The 21,036-nt window shown below is 35.5% G+C and overlaps 1 protein-coding gene across 5 annotated transcripts in view; it reads right to left on the reverse strand.

Moving 5' to 3' along the window:
• The window catches only part of CFAP54 (cilia and flagella associated protein 54), a 307,349-nt gene that overhangs the window by 151,079 nt on the left and 135,234 nt on the right, over positions 1-21,036 (reverse strand). For all 5 annotated transcript variants that reach the window (XM_086712592.1, XM_086712589.1, XM_086712590.1 and 2 more), the window contains 6 exons: positions 19,191-19,305; positions 18,104-18,204; positions 8,550-8,780; positions 6,602-6,744; positions 4,414-4,595; positions 2,643-2,870 (listed from right to left, as the gene is read on the reverse strand). In XM_086712592.1, the coding sequence (XP_086568718.1) occupies positions 2,643-2,870; positions 4,414-4,595; positions 6,602-6,744; positions 8,550-8,780; positions 18,104-18,204; positions 19,191-19,305 (1,000 nt within the window). The remainder of the gene's footprint in view (positions 1-2,642; positions 2,871-4,413; positions 4,596-6,601; positions 6,745-8,549; positions 8,781-18,103; positions 18,205-19,190; positions 19,306-21,036) is intronic.

Genomic DNA, 21,036 nt, shown 5'->3' on the forward strand with positions numbered 1-21,036 from the left:
TATAACTGTACATATTATATACCTCATTTGCATATTTTATATATTATTGGGATTGATCTGATAATATTTAATTAAGGATTTTTGTGTCTATGTTCATGGGTGATGTGGTTCATTCATTTCTTTGAAATACCTGTCAGTGTTAAGCTGGCTTTGTTGCTAAAAAAAATTTGGTATATGATTTATTATTTTGTCCTTATATGTTTGCTAGAATTCTGCAGCAAAATATTCTGTGCATGGAGTTTTCTTTATCTCAAAGTTCCTAATTATAAATTGTTTGTTTAATATATTTAGGGCAATTCAATTTTTCTATTGCTTCTTGTATCAGATTTGTTAAGTTCTGCTTTCCAATAAACATGTTCATTTTATCTAAGTTATCAAATCCATTAGTGAAAGTGGATAATAATATTCTCTCATTTTTCTTTTAATATCTATAGGATCTGTAGTTATATCCCTCTTTCATCACTCTTGTCAGTAATTTATGCTTTTCTTTCCTTTTGTTCTTCACTTTTGTTCTTCAATTTTATCCTAGGATTCTGCCAATTTTAATACTCTTTTCAAAGGATCAATTTATTAACTTTATTAATTTTGTTTTGTTTTATATCTAATTTATTTCTGCTCTTATCTTTTCATTTCTTATTTGTCTTTTTTACTTACTTTGGATTTAATTTGCTCTTATTTTCAAGCTCCTATAGGTGCACACTTAGATAACTGATGTTATATCTTTCTCCTTTTCTATTAAATGGCTAAAGTTATTAAGTTCCCCCTAAGCACCAGTTTATTTGCATCCCACAAAATTTGATACGTTACCATCAGTTTGAAATATTTTTAAATTTCTCTTTTGTTTTTTTCTTTGACCCATGGATTATGTAGAACTGTGTGGTTTAATTTCCAGATACTTAGGAGAGTGTTCTTCCTAATTTTTATTAATCTATTCATAAGGTAATGGTCGGAGAACATACTCTTTTAAGATTTTAGCCTTTTAAACTTTAATATGACTTAGTTTTTTACTCTGCATATGATCCACCTTGGTAAGCACACCACATGCACTTGTGCTCTGTTTCCAATCCACCTACATGTGGGTTGCACTTCAATTCTTACACTAACTAGTTTACCCAGAACTAAGGTCAGACTCCCTACATTTACAGAATCAGTCCTCCACAAAACTGTCCTTACTTCAGATGTTAGCCACAAGTCTCAGGATGCCTGCACTTCTGACTAACAAGCTATAAATTTAGGGGTTTCCATAACCCCCTCGGGTTCAATAATTGGCTAGCACTCACTTAAAACACTATACTTGGGATTACAGTTTTATTATAAAAGATACAACTCAGAAGCAGCCAAATGAAAGAGGTACCCAGACTGGAAGAGTCCTGGATAAGGAGCTTCCATGCCCTGTCCCCATGGAGTCAGGCTACAAGTGCCTAATACATCAACGCTTTCACCAACCTGGAAGCTCTTCAAGTATACTTTTAATATCTGTTATTAGGAACATACACATTTATGATTAGTGTGTCTTCCTAATTACTTGAGCCTCTTCTCATTATGAAATGTCTCTCATTATCTGTCAAAAGACTCCTTGATTTAAAGGTTATTCTCTCTAATATTATGAAGTCTTACCAGTTTTTTTATACTTACTGCATTCACGGTAATCTCTCTTTCCACTGTCTTATTTTCAATCGATTTCTTTACATTCAGAGTACTTCTCCTGTGGTCAACTATACATGTCTTTGTTTTTATCCAACAATCTCTGCCTTTTGACTAGGGTGTTTAAACCACTTACATTTAATATAGTTATTGATATAATTGGGTTAGATTTATTATTTTCTACTTGCTTTCTGTTTGGCCCACATATTTTTGTTCCTCTGTCTCTTTTTTGCTGCCTTCTTTAATTAACTGACCACTGTTTAGTCTTTCATTTCACTGCAATTGATTTTTAGCTATATCTCTTTATCTCTTTTTTGGTAGTTACTCTAAGGATTATTAAATGCATCCTTAACTTATCACATTCTACATAGAGTTAATATTGTACCACTTTATATTTATATAAAATGTAAACAAAAATGACAGTTTAACTTTATTTACTCTCAGTCTTTTGTGCTATTGTTTTCATATATTTTACACCTGGAATTTTATAAACTCCATGATTCAATGTGCTTATATGTTTATTAATTTTCAACGTGTTTAGGTTATATTAGGTTTCCATTTTTTCCATTTCATTTTCATGCTTTAAACCACAGGGTGTAGATTTTAAATTGCTGCAAATTCTATGAGATCTGGCATAATAGAACAAGGAAAGATAAAGCAGTGAAGTAAAGAGAAACTGACAAGGTATTTGATCTCACTTGGAGGCTTTTTCTCTGACAAAAAAAGTTGCTATGAGGATTAAATGCATTACAGCTTATGCGGAAGTTGAAGCTCAGTAAGTGTCACTTTCTCTTTCCTTTAAAAAATTGAAATTTCAGGCTAAGATATTTGTAATTAACATCAGTATATGCTGTGCATTGTGAACCAAATAATGAGAAGCAAATGAATTATAGAAAAGCCAAGTAAGAACTCAAGGAAAACATTAACTTCCATTTATTCCAAGCTGCATGGTAAAAATTATTTGAGTACAATAAAAATAATTACCCAAATGCCCTTACCTTAATAGAATTGGTATTTTGCAGTTCTATTAACATGTCAATAAGTAATTCTGCTCCCAAATAGAATGGCAAAACACAGGTACAGAGGAAACCATCCTGGCTAACAGGAAATGTTTTATACAGATCCACTGCTTGTTTAAGAAGTATCTGTAGCTCCTGAGTAAAGTTCCAAAAGGTCCTACAGCTATTCTGAAGCAGAGTCCAATAGCCTCCACGATGAGCAAGAACCTAAGACAAACACAACATTCAAAAGATCCCAAAGTTTCAAAAGTTAGAGATCTCTGAACAACTTCATCTTTCTGCAAAAATAATGTCAATAATAAAAATAACACCATTTATTATGTGTCATTTACATCATTATCTCAGTTAATTCTATCAATAGCTCCTATGAAATAAGTATATACTAGTATTCTACTTAATTTAGAGATAAGGAAACAGAGGCATGGAGCTAACTTGACCAAGGTCACAATCTGCTAAGTGGTCAGCTAGGATTTGCACACCAGGAGTCTGACTCCAATATTCCCATTGTTCTGGGCTCTGGGAATGTGGCAGTGAGCAAGAGGAACTGGGTCTGCCCTTGTGCTACTTCAGTTTCTTAGGGGAGACTGAGACTAGATAAGTAGACAAAAATGTAATTTCAGGGAATAATAAGTATTGTAAAGAAAAATAATGCAGAAATGGGTCAGAATTTGACAAGCATGGGAGGATATGTCCTTTTAGATGGAGTGGTCAGGTTTGCTTAAGGAGGTGACATGAGCAGAGACTTGAATGTTGAGTTGAACAAATCATGTGAAAGTGAGAGTAGGGGTGTTGGGAGGAGGAGAACATTTGAAACCAAGGGAGCAGCAAGTGCAAAGGATGGAGGATGAACCTGAGGGATGAGGAAGGGTCAAGCAAGCTCAATGCTGTCAAGATCACAAAGAGGAGACTGGACTGAACAAGCGCAAGATGAACTGAGTTCCAAGAAGAGAGCAGGACCCAGACCTTCCAGGACCCTGAAGCTGGTGGAAAGGATAAGATGCAATGCTTGTGGTCAAGGGGGTTGATGTGGGCTTACTTCACATTTTTTAAGAAATCACCCTCTCCACAGACAAAATGGGAACTCAAGTATTCCAGAAAGGATAGATTTCCCCTCAATTCTTGAGAGGTTGGAAGCATATGCTATTACTGCTATGAGAAAAAGAAAACTAACTTCTTTATGGCTAATGATTCCAATTCTGAATTTAATAATGCATCATTTAATATTTAAGAAAAAAAAGAGAAAAGTATTTGAGAGAAGACACAATTGGCCTGTAGAAGTGGGGCATCAGGGCCAAGAGTAGGCCTTTCCTGTAGCCTAGAAAGAGTGTTTCCTGTGCTAGAGAGAATAAAGGGGTCTATGGTGTTCTAGGTGGCAGCAAGACTCCAGAGAGGAACAACTGGTGTCACCAGAGGCCATGTACCAAATATGGCAAGAAAGTGGCACAGGAATATCTGAATATTCATGGAGATTATGTAGACAAGGACAAAGGCTATCTCAGCTCTGAACCAATGGATAACTGATGACTAAAGCAGCTCACCCCTGTCACTGACAACTTGACAACGTGTAAATCCTCAGCACTATGGCAGGCAAACCTCAAAAATGACTGACATGAAATTCAGCAAATTTGGTCTCAAAGTTGAAACTAAAATTATGGATAGTAAGTAAACTAATACAATATATCTTACATGCCCAAACTGATGCCCTGAGATTCATGTCTATTACATTAGCAAATTAGAAAGACCACCTTACCATTGCTCTCCTGCAATATAAAAAGATTTTCATAAAATGATCCAATAGACCCAAATTTGCTGCTCGATCCTTTTCTTTAGTACTAAGACCTGACTGAGAGTCTGAGTCATAAACTGTTTGTGTCTTTGACACATTTTCACCACTCATTCTGGAATTAATAAATGTGGAAAATTCTTCAGCATCTACAATACAAAAATAAAGTATAACATTATTGAAAACAGAAAGTTCCAAAAGACATAGGTGATAAACATCAAATCAGTAATTAAGGTAAGAAATGCTATATAAATTTGGAGAAAGCACAAGATTATCATGGACACAGTGAACCAAGAAAAGTTTCTAGAGAAGGAGGCTCTTAGATTAGGTCTTTAAGGGCAGACATGGTTTAGCTATGTGGGAAGACTATGAGGAAGAACATTCTGGGCAAGGGTGATGGCCAAAGGAACAATGCAGAGGCAGGAGTGTCATGTTTTCTGAGGAACAAATAACAGGATCCCACGGTTCCTTAATTTTCCCCTATACAGTCCATTCCCAGAACACATGGCAAGTAGCATCCCCTGGAGCTGGGCAGTGCAGCAACCATGTCCACTCCTTATCCTGTGGGTGTGGTATAAAGACACAAATTTCTCCTACTACAAACCTTCTTTTAAAACTCTGCATTAAAGAACAAATCTCAGGACACCTGGGTGGCTCAGTCGGTTAAGCATCCAACTTTTTTTTTTAATGTTTATTTTTGAGAGAGAGAGAGACAGACAGAGACAGAGCATGAGCAGGGTAGGGGCAGAGAAAGACAGAGACACAGAATCTGAAGCAGATTCCAGGCTCCTAGCTGTCAGCACAGAGCCCAATGTGGTGATCGAACTCACAAACTGCGAGATCATGACCTGAGCTGAAGTCAGATGCTTAACTGACTGAGCCACCCAAGTACCCTGGTTAAGCATCCAACTCTTGATTTGGGGCTCAGGTCATGATTTCACAGTTCATGAGATCAAACCCCACTTCAGGCTCTATGCTGACAGCACGGAGTCTGCTTGGGATTCTCTCTCTGCCCCTCACTTACTCGCGCATGCTCTCTCTCTCTCTCTCTCTCAAAATAAATAAATAAACTTAAAAAAAAGAAGTCTCAATAGTGGAATATTCTATTGTTGATTCCATGGGAGGTCTTAGGCATAAAAACTCAAGGAGCTGTATATTATAATCTACTTATAAAACTCAGACTCTATGTCGAGGGAATTTACTTTCAAATACCTCAATATTCATAGTATAACATGAAGGTACCAGTTAAATCTCATCTATACCCTAGAAGAAATCAGAAAGCATGTCAAGTACCTCAAATATAAATCAACACTCCTGGGGCAGCTACCCAGTACATGAAGTATCTTAATCAGCAATAAGTACATAATACTTAAAATACCATTAGTAAAAAGCTATACAAGAAGGTCTGTATTAGCATGAAGATACCAGAAATAAATCTTTATTTATGAAGTGAGTGGTATTCAGGATAGGTGATTGTTTAGGAATACTGTCATCACCTGCAGCACCCAGATCAAGAGCCCTGTTCATCTGCATTTCTTCACCTCCCAGGGTGAGTCTCCTGTCACCTGGGCAGATGACAATACTGGTTGATCCTGCCATTCAGATGAATAGTATTGCCCTCATCTTGGAGTAAGCTGTCATGGAAGGTGTGAGTCGGAGACCCTAAGGCAAGAGTGGACTGCCCTGAGTACAAAATCAGTACTATAAAACAGCTATGTGAGTGTTTCATGCCTGCTTGCATCAGTATGTTTGGTGGAATTTGCCCTGAAATTTACTTCCCCTAAAATATAACACCTGATAGCAAGACCTCACCCATCTTAACAATCGGAGGCTACCAACATTTAAAAAGAACATTCTATTTGGTGAACAGCCAAATTGGTTTAGGTCAGAACATAACATATATATTTCCAAATACATATCATGAATCCATAAAAATACAGAAAAATTTTTAAAATTGAGCAAATAAGAACCTCCTACAAAATATCACAACTCAGTTAAAACCCCAGGTCATTGGAAAACGATGTGTGCACCCCTGTGTGTCTGTGGGGTGTGTGTGTGTGTGTGTGTGTGTGTGTGCGCACGCATGAGTGTGTTGCATCAGTGAATAAAAACCTAGAGGCAATTTGACAGTATATAATATATTTATTTATTTTACCTGATGGTAAGTTGGCCTTTCTTTTTTTAGCTGTATGAAGGAAATCAAGTATTGCTTTATAGTTTTCTAAAGTCAATTTCACTGTTGGTAATACTGTTCCAGAATTATATAGTGAGAACATATTAGGATCACATGATCGGAAACTGCAGGAGGAAAATATCATTAAGGAAAAAAAAAATATATATATATATATATAGATAGATAGATAGATAGATAGATAGATATAGATATATATATATAACTGAATTGAATCCATCAAATACAATCTACTTTAATTTTTAAAATATTTGTGAGTTAATGCTCCCAAATTTTGGATCATAACATATTCTGGCACTTAACCAAAGCCAAAAAGTTTCCCACTAAATTTTAAAGTTATACAATGTAACTTTGCTCTTAGGGATTTTAACATCAATATCTATTTCCCTGAAAGGGCCCTTGAAAATGGGAATGATGATCTATACTTACTCTAAGGGCTCTGAAATAATAATTTATGTTAAATTAACCTGATTTAAGCAAAACTCAATGAAGATGCTTACTATATAAAGCAATGCGTCCATGATCAATACTATTTTTTTAAAATAAGGTCTACACAGTAAACAATCCTCCACCATACACACATACATACATACAAAAATACATAGATTCATAAATACGGAGTATGTTTTCATGGTTTTAGTAAAATTGAATTTAGCACCAAGTTACCCTGATACAAATTTGGTCATTGTCTAATTGCTGTGCTATGAAGTACTCATACCCTCTCTCTCTGCCCCTCCCCCACTGGCTCACATGCTCTAGCTCTCTCTCTCTCTCTCTCTCAAAATAAATAAATAAACTTTAAAAAATACCCTTTTACAGTCTGTCACAGTCTTTCCTTCTTCCAATCCATTTGGTATGTTGCTGCCAGAGAAATTTTTTACCATAGCCCTGTGTAAAAATCCTTAATAATCTCCCACTGTATATAAATTGAAGTTCCAATTTAATAGACAGTTAAGACCCTCTATGATCTGGTACTGACCTATTTTTTAAATTGTTTCACACCACTCCCTTTAATTTGCTGTAGATTCTGGTCAGACCATTTGGGGTTCTCATCTTGTGTTTCCTACCTGGGCTCTGACTCACGTTCTTCCAACTACCTGGAATACTTCTTTCTCTGCCTGTCTTGCCTATCCATCATGAACCAGGCCAAGTGGCCCCGCTCCATGCAACCTTTCCTGTCAGTTTCAGGTCAGAGGAAAGCCTCTTTCCCAGGAACAAAGAAGTCTTTGTGCATACTTCACCTTCTACCATTATTTATAATTATTCGTTAACACTTGAGAGCTGCCCGACCAGACTCTACCTTGTGTGTCCTGTTCATCTTTGCATGCCCATTGCACCTGTCTCAGTACTTTGAATCTAATAAGTGCTTAGTAGTACTTTTTGAATGACAGACTCTACTCATCTTTTTAATTATGACATAGTATTACATATTATGTATGTATCTTCTATTTTTATCTTTGTTAACACATTAGCCAAAGACACTCAAGAACTCAACAGCATCTTGAATTAATAATAGGAAGTTTACATTTATGAGAAAATACTGTCTGTGCTTATAGAGGCTTAAAATACACTTCAAAATGAAACAGAGATTCGCCTAATAACACCTACTAATAGCTACAGTTATACACTTAATATTAAATTTCTCTTGAAATTATGCTTTCTCCTTTACTGAAAGCTATACTGACAAATATATACAAGCTACAGGCAGATTAGTACTTCCCAAGTGCTTATATCCAGAACTTGTTTAGGAAAGATCCTGAGACAAAAATTAAGTAATATACCAATGATCAGTAAAGAGAGAAGCACTCTGTCAACCTCTGTAAAGTATTATCTACATCGGAGTCCTGAACATACAAATAAAATTCATATTCATAAGATTAAAGGAGTTTCATTCACTGATATCATTCTATACCTGACCACTGTGTGTGAAGTGCCAAATTTCATCTTCGTTCGTTCCGCTAGTTTCGTTAAAAGCAGGGAGAAGTGTGCACTTGCCAGATACAGGTTCATCTGAGCTCTCCAGGGCATCTCCTCAAGAAATAGTTTATGGAACCTCTTCCTTTTCACAAAATTTAATATTATAGGATTCAAGTTCTCCACCAGGGATCGATAGGCAAGTTTTCTAACATCAGTTCTCTTATTTCTGCCAAGGGAGAAACATATTTTGAAATTACACAAACTTACAGATAAGAAATAACGAAGAATGATTCCAATTTGTACAAAATGCATCAAGAAGTCATTTGATTGCCCTTATGCAAATTTTTCTGGCTTAGCCATCATTTCCTTAGAGCTAATAATGTGAAATAGGGCAGCAGAGAAGGCACAAAGATAAACAAGAAGGATGAAGACACTACATATTGCCTTCCATTCTTTCTGATGCCGATGTCCTAAGCTCAAACCAAATGCCTTTTCTTTCCCATAACTGAAAGGCTACTGAGATTAGACAATTAAATTATAAGACAATGTTCATATTCATCCCCTAACTTCAATATTAAACAAGAACATCTCTGTATTGTTCCTTAAGGAAAAAAAAAAATGGAGCAAAATTTTTTCCACAACTAGACTACAGCAGAAATAAAATGTCAATCAACTATAAACAAAATGACTTCATAAATCCATATTCAATATGCTCTGGAAAAAACTAATATTTCAAAATGTAGCTAAGAGTTCATATCGTAAGCATAACATATATTCAATTTTTTTAAATTATTCCCATCAAAATCTCAAAGTAGTCCCACTATTTTTATAGTTGCATAATTGTTTATATGGCATGACTTCAAAGTACTTCTCTATCTGAACATAAGCGTTCAACAAAGGGAAACAAAAGTAATATAAAAACAGGGAGGGGACAAAACAGAAGAGATTCATAAATATGGAGAACAAACAGGGTTACTGGAGGGGTGGTGGGAGGGGGGATGGGCTAAATGGGTAAGGGGGACTAAGGAATCTACTCCTGAAATCATTGTTGCACTATATGCTAACTAATTTGGATGTAAATTTTTAAAAATTAAAAAATAAAATTAAATATATTTTAATGTTTATTCATTTTTGAGAGAGAGAGTGAGAGAGAGAGAGCAAGTGGGGTGGGAGCAGAGAAAGAGGGAGACACAGAATCTGAAGCAAGCTCCAGGCTCCAAGCTGTCAGCACACAGTCCAACACGGGGCTCGAACTCGCAAGCTGTGTATCATGACCTGAGCCCAAGTCGGACGTCTAACCAACTGAGCCACCCAGGCGCCCCTCTTTTTTTTTTAATGTTGACAACATTGCTGCCCCATTGATCAGTGGATTCTATCTGATTTATACTGAAGAAAGGGAAAAAATTCTCAGTTGGTAAGTGAAAGTGTCTTGTTCAGTTTAATAGATGTTGTGCCTGAATCTGACACAACACACACACATGCACACACACATGAAAAAAAAAAGAAGCTGGATGGAAGGAAGGAAGGTAGGTAGATATGTTGCTGCACCAGAGGCACAGACATTTTCATGGAGAAAGGAAGGAAGGAAACAATCTTTTAACAGGTAGTATTTACATTATCATTCAGTGCTAAATATTTTGTATTTTGTTAATGATTTCCTTTTAATCTAAGGGTGGTTTTTTTTTTTTTTTTTTTTTTTTTTTTGAGCTTCTTGTGTTGTTCGGATGTCTTAGTGATATTATTTGGTTTCCAAACAAATGGGAATGTTTTAAATTTTTTTTTTCGACGTTTATTTATTTTTGGGACAGAGAGAGACAGAGCATGAACGGGGGGGGGGGGGGCAGAGAGAGAGGGAGACACAGAATCGGAAACAGGCTCCAGGCTCTGAGCCATCAGCCCAGAGCCCGACGCGGGGCTCGAACTCACGGACCGCGAGATCGTGACCTGGCTGAAGTCGGACGCTTAACCGACTGCGCCACCCAGGCGCCCCAAATGGGAATGTTTTAAATAACTCTACCTTGAAAATAAAACTCTAATTTCCAAAATAAAAATCAATCTTGTTCCTGTATGAGGAAATCAAGTCTCCTCAAAATGTCTAGGAGAGTTTGACAGGACTGGCTGCATCTTCCCTGCACTGAGGGTGAGAGAGTCCAGCAAGAGAAGAGGGGAGTCTTTCTCTATGTATCTTGTCAAGGCAAGAACACACTCCAATGGCCTGGAAGAGAGGCAGAGCCAGCCCAGAGGGTACAGCATGCTTCTTCTTTTACCACGTGAGCAGTTCCTAACATTAAGGGCACTCCACAACCAGCTCTGTCTCTATGAGCCACAGATATGAGCAGACCCAGCAGCCAGAGAGGAAGCTCAGGAAGGACAGTCAGCATAAATAAACACTCAGTGACATGGAACCATAAGAGGAAGGCGATGGAAACCCGAAATAGGAAAACATTAGAGAATCCAGACACTGTCAGCTGTGTATTCGAGCTTTAGCAAATGAGTTAATACACTGACACCAGTGGACATAGGATACAGGATTCATACCATTATAAAAAAGAGTTACAATTAGGAAAAGAGAAAACACTGGAAAACATCCTGTAGCGTGGAACTGAAACTGGACCTATCAGTGTGAATTTATAGTTTTAGACAGATACATAGGTCTAGTTAGGTGGACATATATATTTCCCAGTTCTTTCTGCTAAAAGGGCCTAGAAGCACAGATACATCAGGAGCCACTAAAAGGAATCAACTGGTTCCAGGACCGGGGCAGGAAAGTACAAGATGAACATCTTGTGGTAAATCAGAGGAAGCTCAAAAGCATGATGGGGACACGTCAAAAAGATTAAGGAGCCAGGCTGAAAGGGCTCCTGCTGGCCAAATTTGGAACAATTTGAGACTCAAAATAAATAATGATGTTAATTTGATAAAGGGTATTCACAAAAAATAAACCTACCACAAATACCATTCTTAATAACAAAATGTTGAAAGCTTGAAAGCTTTTACTCTGAAACAGAATCAGACAAAGATGCCCACTAATACCATTTCTTTCAGCATTGAAATAGCAGGCTTAGTGAGAACAATAAGCAAGAAAAAGGCAGTGGGGGCAGGGAGAGTGTAAGGATTGAAAATAAAGGAATAAAACAGTTGGCAATCACAGACAGTATGATTATATATTTATGAAACCCAAAATAAACTACAGATAAAGTATTACAATTAATCAGCAAATTTATTAAGCCCATGGAAGACAAAGTCAATATATTAAAAAAAAAATTCTATTTCTACATATCAGCAACAAACAATTAAAAATGAAATTCTAAAAAGATATTTCTAGTAACTTAAAAAAATACCTAGGAATTAACCAAAGCAAAGATGTGCAAGACACTTTCTATTTTCACAGAAAATAAAAATTATAAGGATGATTTTAAACTATATAGAACTAAATGAGAATAAAAACACTACCATATACTAAAAATTGGAAGATACAGCTAAAATAGTGATTAGAAGGAAATGTGTTAGTCTTCAATGATCATGCTTTCTGATTCAAAGCAATCCCTACCAAATTTCCAACATGGTTTTTTTTTTTTTTATTTTTAAATTAACAATGTAATTTCCATTTTCCCCCAGGAATTACTTCTAAATGCCTATTTAAGTTTTTTAAATGCATAGAATCATTTTTACTCTATCTTTTCAAAAATTGGTCTCTAATGTGTCTGATTATAGTAATGTGGTTTGTATGAGTACAATGTTTGAAATTTATTGAGACTTGCCTTATAGCCAATACTGTAAATGTTCTATATGTGCTTTAAAAAATAAATGCTTTTTAAAAAAATCCTCTAAAAAATAAACATTTTCCAGTTGTTGGTTATCCGTGACCTTTTTTTCTCCTAAATTTAGAATGAAGTTGTCAATTTCTGCCAAAATACTACCAAAATTAAATGAGGTAAGCATTCCACATCTGTATGTACTCGTAGTGAAATGTTGGTTCAGGTCTTTTGCTCATTTTCTTTTCTTTTTTTAAGATTTTATTTTTAAGTGTCTTTTGATCATTTTCTAATTGGACTGTTTATTTTTATTATTCTTTTGAATTTTGAGAGGTCTTTATATATTCCAGATATAAGGTCTTTCTTGGAGACGAGCTTTGCAAATACTTCATCCCAAGTGTATAGCTTGTCCTTTCATCCTTTTCATAGTCTTTTACTAAGCAAAAGTTTTAAATTTTGATGAGGCCTGAGGTTGTATGGTAAACATATGTTTAGTTTTATAAGAAATTCCATAGTGTTTTCCAGAGTGGCTGAATCTTTTTACACTCCCACCAGCAGTGTATTAATGACTTAGGTTTTCCTCATGATTGCCAGTATTTAGTGTTATCACTGTTTTTTATTTTTGCCATTAAAATAGGTTTTAATGATATCTGTGGCTTTAATTTGTGTTTCTCTAATGGCTAATGATATTGATCATCTTTTTATGTGTTTATTTGTCATCTATATATAAGTAAAACTTTATTTGTTCACAACATGATTGTCCACACAGAAAGCCTACATCTATGAATAAATTATCAAGTAGTATTGAAGACAGTTGTTTACAAATCAAATTATATTCCTATACAAAAGAATAAAAGCATTCAGAAATGTAATTTTAAAACACTGTTTACACTAATACCAAAAAGCATTTATCTGACATAGCTAATGAAAGATGTATGGCGTCTTTATGGAAAATATCATAAAAATTTACTGAAATATATTAAATAAGACCTAGGTATGTGGTCTGTATACTAATAGAAAAAATCAATATTGGGAGAAAAAAAATTCCCAAACCCATCTATATATTCAAACCTATCTCTATCAATATCATGAGTTTTTTGTATTACTTGACAAGTTATTCCAAACTACTCTGTGGAAGAATATCCAAGACTTCTTCAATATTGTGATATTGGCCCATGAATAGATAAACAGACTAAAGGATAGAAAAGAGAGCTCAAAACTACATATATGAAAACTTGCTAAATGACAAAGTGACAGTGATGGCAGAATAGACTATTCAATAAATGGCTAATAACAACTACTCAATAAATGAGACTAGACACTTGGGTACCTGTACCAAAACTACAAAAGATGGGGAAGGAGATTCTTCCTTTCACGATTCACAAAAATAAATTACAGTTAGATGAAACTTCTAAATGTGAAAATCTAAAATTTAAATTCACAGTGAAAATACCTTTACTACCTTGTTCAAAAATAATAAAGAGAAATGTTGACACATTTGACTCCATCAACAATTATAACTTTTGATTTAAAAAAGAAAACTTTTAGGATGCCTGGTGGGTCAGTCTGTTAAGCATCCAACTCTTGATTTCAGCTCAGGTCATGATCTCACAGTTTGTGAGAGCAAGCCCCACATCAAGCTCTGCACTGATGTGCACAAAGCCTGCAATTCTCTCTCACTCACTCTCTCTGCCCCTCCCCAGCTCACACTCATAGTCTCTGTCTCTGTCTCTCTTTCTCTGTTTCAATAAATAAATAAACATTTTAAAATAAGAAAAAAGAAAACTTTTAACATGTAAGTAGATAAGCCAAAAACTGAGAAAAGCATTAGTATCCAAATTTCTAAAAATAAATGAGAAAACAACAAGTTTTTAAATGTACAAAGGATCTAAACAAGCAGCCTTGAGAACAGAGAAACCCCAGGATCTAATTAAAACATGAAAAGACTCCTAATCTCATTAGTAAACAAAGAAATTAAAATGAAAATAACAATGAGATAAATTTTCACAATTCAACAATCCACAAAAATTTGAAAATGTGATAATAACACCAACTGTTGGTAAAGACATTGAATACTGGAAACCTGACACACCACTGATGAAAATTTAAGAGCAACTTAGCAATATCTAGTAATGTGAAAGATGTTCATATCTTGGGAACTGTACTCCTATGTATTTACCCCAGAAACTCTCAACATTTGCATACAAGAGCTTTGTACAAGAATGACCTTTGCACTACTGTTTACATCAGGGAAAACTTGGGAAACAATTTAAATATCCATTTACAGGATACTAAATAAATGAATTTTTATTTATTCATGCAATGGAATACTCTACAGTAGTAAAATGAGTAACTAGACATATATAATCAACGTTAAAAATCTCAAAAATGTAGTATTGAGGGAAAGGAGCAAAATGGCAAAGCAAATTGTAAAAAAGTACTACACATTATTTAGGAGTATATACGTATTCAATTGAAGTACAAAATGGGGTGCCTGGGTAGCTCAGTTGGTTAAGCGTCTGACTTTGGCTCAGGTCATGATCTCGCAGTTTGTGAGTTCTGTGCTGACAGGCTGGAGCCTGCTTCAGATACTGTGTCCCCCCTCTCTCTTTGCCCCACCCCTGCTTATACTCTGTCTCTCTCTGTCTTTCAAAAATGAATAAACATTTTATTTTTTTTTTTAATTTTTTTTTCAACGTTTTTTTTTTTATTTATTTTTGGGACAGAGAGAGACAGAGCATGAACGGGGGAGGGGCAGAGAGAGAGGGAGACACAGAATCGGAAACAGGCTCCAGGCTCCGAGCCATCAGCCCAGAGCCTGATGCGGGGCTCGAACTCCCGGACCGCGAGATCGTGACCTGGCTGAAGTCGAACGCTTAACCGACTGCGCCACCCAGGCGCCCCATGAATAAACATTTTAAAAAAACATTCAATTGAAGTATTAAGTCACTTGTGATAAGCATGATAAATGACAATTTTGGTTAGTATTACTTCTGGTTTTTACAAGGGACAAAAATGCATTCCAAAAAGGATGCATTAGACTTTCAACTGTGTTTCAAAGTTTTATATTTTAAACTGCATATAAAAAACTGTACATGTTTTTTGTTATATTATTTTCTATGCTCATCTAAAATATGTCATCTTTCAGGTCATGTTAGTGGGGTACTGGGAAACTTTTCAATTAGCAATAATTGCATCTTAGATAAACCTCATTGGCTATGATATTACCACTGCCTGATGGAGAGTTTCGAGCAACAGTCATTAAGGATACTCACTTGGCTTCAGAAAAGAAATCATCAGTGAGACTCTTCACAGAGATAAGAGTTAAAACAGAATCAGTGAGAGATGAAGAACACAATAAACGAGATTGGAAACAAGTTTGACACAAGGAACAGCAGGTTGGAAAAGCAGAGGAATGAATTAGTGCCCTACAATATAAAATAATGGAAAATAATGAAGTTGAACAAAGAGAGAAAGAAGAACTATGCAACATGAGAATAGATTTAGGGAACCCAGTGACTCCATAAAATGTAATAACATTCATATTATAGGAGTCTCAGAAGAAGATGAAAGAGAAAGGCAGGCAGAAAATTATTCTAAGAAATAACAGAAAACTTCCTAATCTGAAGAAGGAAGAGACATCCAGATCCAGGAGGCACAGATAACTCCCACTGAAATCAACAAAAGCAGTCCAACACCAAGACATATTACAATTACATTTGCAAAAATATAGTGATAAAGAAAAAAATCTTAAAAGCAGCAGGATAAAAGAAGTCCTTAACTTACAAGGGAAAACCCCTAAGGCTAGCTGGAGATTTCTCAACAGAAAGTTGGCAAGTCAGAAGGGAGTGGCATGATATATTTAAAGTGCCAAGCGGGAAAACTCTGCAGCCAAGAATACTCTATCCAGCAAGGCTATCATTCAGAATAGAAGGAGAAATAAAGAGTTTCCCAGACAAACAAAAACTAAAGGAGTTCATGACCACTAAACCAGCCCTGTAAGAAATATTAAAGGGGACTGAGAGGGAAAGAAAGACCAAAAGTGACAAAGACGAAAAAGGAAACAGAAAATCTCCAGGGACAATAACAAAACAAGTAATAAAATGGCACTAAATACATACCTATCAATAATTACTTTGATTGTATATGGGCTAAAGACCCATCTATATGCTGCCTATAAGACACTCACTTTAGACCTAAAGACACCTGCAGATTAAAAGTGAAGGCGGAGAAACATTTATCATGAAAATGGATGTCAAAAGAAAGTCGAAGTAGGGATACTTGTATCAGACAAGCTAGACTTTTTTGTTCTTTTTTTGTTTTTACCCTGCTTTGGTATTAGGGTAGTACTGGCCTCATGGAATGATTTTGAATGTGTTCCTCCTATTCCATTATTTGTAAGATTTTGATAAAGATTGTCATTACTTATTTTTTTTTTTTAATGTTTGGTAGAACTTAGCAATGAAACCAAGTAGTATTGGGCTTTTCTGTTCCGGGATATTTTTTATTCTTAATTCAATTTTCATTCTTGTTGTTGGGCTAAGAATATTTCTTACTTCTTAGATTCAAGATTCATGATTCAGAGTTTTGGTAACTTGTTTTTTTTTTTAGGAATTATCGGGTTTTCTTCCAAGTTATCTGATTTGTTAGTATACAATTGCTTATAGTAATCTGTTATCACACTATGCATTTTTTGTAGTTATTTGTTCTATTGTTTTCTCTTCCATTTCTCATTTTGGTTTTTGAGTCTTTTTTTTTCTTAGTTAATGCAGTTAAAGCATTGCCAATTTTGTTTATTGTTTGGAAAAACTGGTCATTACTTTCAATGTTATGTTATTGTTATTCTGGTCTCTATTTTATTTATTTATGACTTTTCTTTGTTATTTCTTTCCTCTACTAAATTTCAGTAAAGTTTCTTCTTTTTTAGTTCCTTGTGGTATAATGTTGTTTCCTTGCACTTTTTTTCTTAATGTAAGCATTTATAGCATTAAAAATGTCATAATTTAAATTTTTCTTTAATGTTTATATATTTTTGAGAGACAGAGACAGAATGTGAGTGGGGGAGGGGCAGAGAGAGAGAGAAAGACACAGAATCCGAAAAGGCTCCAGGCTCTGAGCTGTCAGCACAGAGACCGACATGGGGCTCGAACTCACAAGCCGTGAGATCATGACCTGAGCCGAAGTTGGACACTCAACCGACCGAGCCTCCCAGGTGCCCCAAGAATGTCATAATTTAAACAAAGAAAATAAAGGAACAGTCAAACAGATAGTAGGCAAATACCAACAAAAACAAAGTGAGAGTGGTTCTATTATGCATATGTTGCTCTTAAGATCCAAATTACTAAATAAAGAAGGACATTTTATATATATAATGACGGTACGATATATAAAGAATATATAAGAATCATAAGTTCATACTCATAAAAATAGATGATAAACATTTCATCATGATAAGTTTTATGGTTTCAGTTTTATGAACAAGAACATCAAGCCCACTAATAATTAAAAGTAATTTACCAATCAGGTTCTTGACCACCCTACCTAAACTACTACCTCCACCCAAGGCCAGTTACTCTAGGCATATCATCCTGTTCATTTATTTTATAAAACTTATCAGAATGTTAAATTGTCTTGTTTATTTGTGTGTTCACTTATTTAGTGTGTTCCTATCATTAATATGTAAGTTCCCCAAGGGCCGTGATCTTATCTATCTAGTCTACCAGTGTATCCCCAATGCCCAAAATAATGCCAACCACATAGTAAACATTTATGGAATTAATTAATCAATTAATACCTTTCATGTTCCATCATTTCAGCAATAGATGGATTTTTAGAAAAAAATTCTCTTAGAGTTTCCTTTCTTTTACTTCTTTTTCTTGGCATCATTTCTATAGTCTTAATAAAGGAGATAACAAAAATGTTACAAATTAAATCTAAACTATGAACACAATATTATAATTTATTCATACTCTAATGTTTATCTCTTGACAATGAAATACAGTGATATCTTTATAACTTTCGATTAAAATTACTATCAAAAGAAACAAAACAATATATGACTATAAAAATATCCACATGGAGAGGAGCCTAGCTGGCTCAGTTGGTTAATTGTCCAACTTCAGCTCAGGTCATGATCTCACAGCTTATGAGTTCAAGCCCCATGTCAGACTCTGTACTGACAGCTCAGAGCCTGGAGCCTGCTTTGGATTCTGTGTCTCCCTCTCTCTGCCCCTCTCCTGCTCACATTCTGTCTCTCTCTCAAAAATAAAGAAACATTAAAAATTTTTAAAAATATCCACATGGGGGGTGCCTGGGTGGCTCAGTCGGTTGAGCATCCGACTTTGGCTCAGGTCATGATCTCGCAGTCTGTGAGTTCGAGCCCTGTGTCGGGCTCTGTGCTGACAGCTCAGAGCCTGGAGCCTCCTTCAGCTTCTGTGTCTCCCTCTCTCTCTGCCCCTCCCCCTCTCATGCTCTGTCTCTCTCTCTCTCTGACAAAAATAAATAAGCATAAAATTTTTTTTTTTAAATATCCACACGGTAACTTAAGAATTATAATGTATTATATAATAATAATATTGTTTATTGGTATTTCCTTCTGTTTCTTTTTTTTTTCCTCTTAAGAAAGAGAGAGCAGGGGAGGGACAGAGGAAAAGGGAGAGAGAAAGAATCTTAAGTAGGCTCTATACCCAGCATGGAGCCCAGTGCAGGGCTTGATCTCATGAGGATGAGATCACAATCTAAGCCAAAATAAGAATCGGGCACTTAACCAATTGAGCTACCCCACGCACCCCTATTTCATATTATAATAAATACAATGCAGCCAATCATTTCTAGATACATGAATCTCTTAATTTCATTAACTTAAAATTCAAAACTCTTACTCTTCCAATCTCCATTACTGCAGCTTTGAACTTCTTCAAAGGTTTGCCTGTCTTTTTACACAAAATATTGTCTTTATATTTTGTTCTTTTAATTCCAAGTAGGGATTCATTCCTCCTAATACAAAAATAAAAAGTCAGTTAAAAGGATCTGTAAGAATTTACAAAATTATCCCAAAGCAATAAATCTTTAATGAATGTTGTCACTGAAATCGTATGAGAAGAATGTCCAAAACTGTTTGTGTCTCATGCATAAATTAGACTGTGATATTCCTGATCATCAATGAATAACTGCCCTCTCGAAAGAGCAAAATGTAATTCATACCATAACATGTGATGAGAGCTGATGTATGACATAGAAGAAACAGAATTGAACTGAAAATAAAACAACATGAACACATCCCTTTAAAACTGAAAAGATAACTACATAAGAGTTTCCCTGGACAAGCTATCTTGCTACCAACAGATTTCAGTCTCTTTGGTTCCATCATGTCAAGGCTCTTAGCTGTTATCATGTTCTGAATACCAACAGGTGCTAAGCATTTTATGTGACTATGAAAACTTATCCTCTCCTCCAATGACTTGTAGAAGTTCTTAACCTCATTTTTTCAATCTGCCATGGGCCCCTAAGGTAATCCAGGCCCTTCCAGCACTGTGAAGTCTCTCATTATCCCTCCTTCTATTGATACTTATCATCTACTGTCCCTGAAATTTCTATTTTTTCTAAAATTTATATTTCTTTGGGTAGGTATTTGCTAATTCCAGCAAAACCCTGCTATCACATGATAAATGAGATCCAAACACTTAAATTGAATAAAATGTAAGGCTAATGAAATGGAAGGCTAATGAAATGACTGGGTGAGTCTGGATAACTAGTTACAGGAGTTGGGGTTTCAAATTCACCTTGGTCCCAATGGCTGTTGGCCACTTATTTCAATTTTAATGATGATCCTGGATCCTATGGTTGGTTGGGACTCCAGCCCAGCTGCAGCAGTTCCAAGAGTCCCCCAGTTAGTTGGCATTCATTTTGGCAAATGTTTTGTCTCCATCAACTAGGAAGCTTGGACCAGTGACCACTGGGGACTTGGGGAACCACCCTGTGCAACTTGCATCTGGAGACTGGTTGCCTGCTATTTTCCAAGCAGGTTGGTCTCTTCTCTATCCCCTGCCTCACCCACCCTCCAGAATGCTTGACCTGGTTTCTGTTACTGCAGAAAGATACAGGAAGGAGAGAAGGTCATGGATATACACTTGCCATCTTCCAATTTTCTCAACATTCGCCTTCATGCTCTGCAGAATTCTCACCCACTGAATCAATTAAACTCCTCCCACTTCCTGACCTCTTCAAAGAATGCTTCCTCCTAGCTTTTTATTTTGTTTATGGTATGTTATGAAAAATGGGATTTTTAAATTTTTATGTAGTGTTATTGATCTTTGATTTCATGGCTTATTCATTATTTTAATTACTTGTATCAACACCTGTTTCTGACTAAAAACATTGAATCCCAATGCCTGTCTGCCTATAATTTCAAAAACAGAACTCTGTTATACTTTATCTGATAATACAAATCTCTCTTTTGCTCTTTTTTATTTTTCAAATATATTTCATTATTCTAGGTCATTCCATAAAATGAATTTTATTAGAATTACACTAAACCAATAAATTAATTTGAAGATAATAGAAATTAAAGTAGTCCATCTGTCCATCAAGTAATGTACTCTGTCTCTCCATTTATTCAAGTCATTTTTAAAAATATCCCTTAGTGAAAATGTTTGATCTTCTTTTATTAGCCTAAGTCTCCTCACAAATCCTGATAAATTTAATCCCGTGCTTCATAGAAATGGGATC

This window comes from Puma concolor, chromosome B4, assembly GCF_028749965.1.
Source record: "Puma concolor isolate L17-30 chromosome B4, mPumCon1.1.hap2, whole genome shotgun sequence".
NCBI lineage: Eukaryota > Metazoa > Chordata > Mammalia > Carnivora > Felidae > Puma > Puma concolor.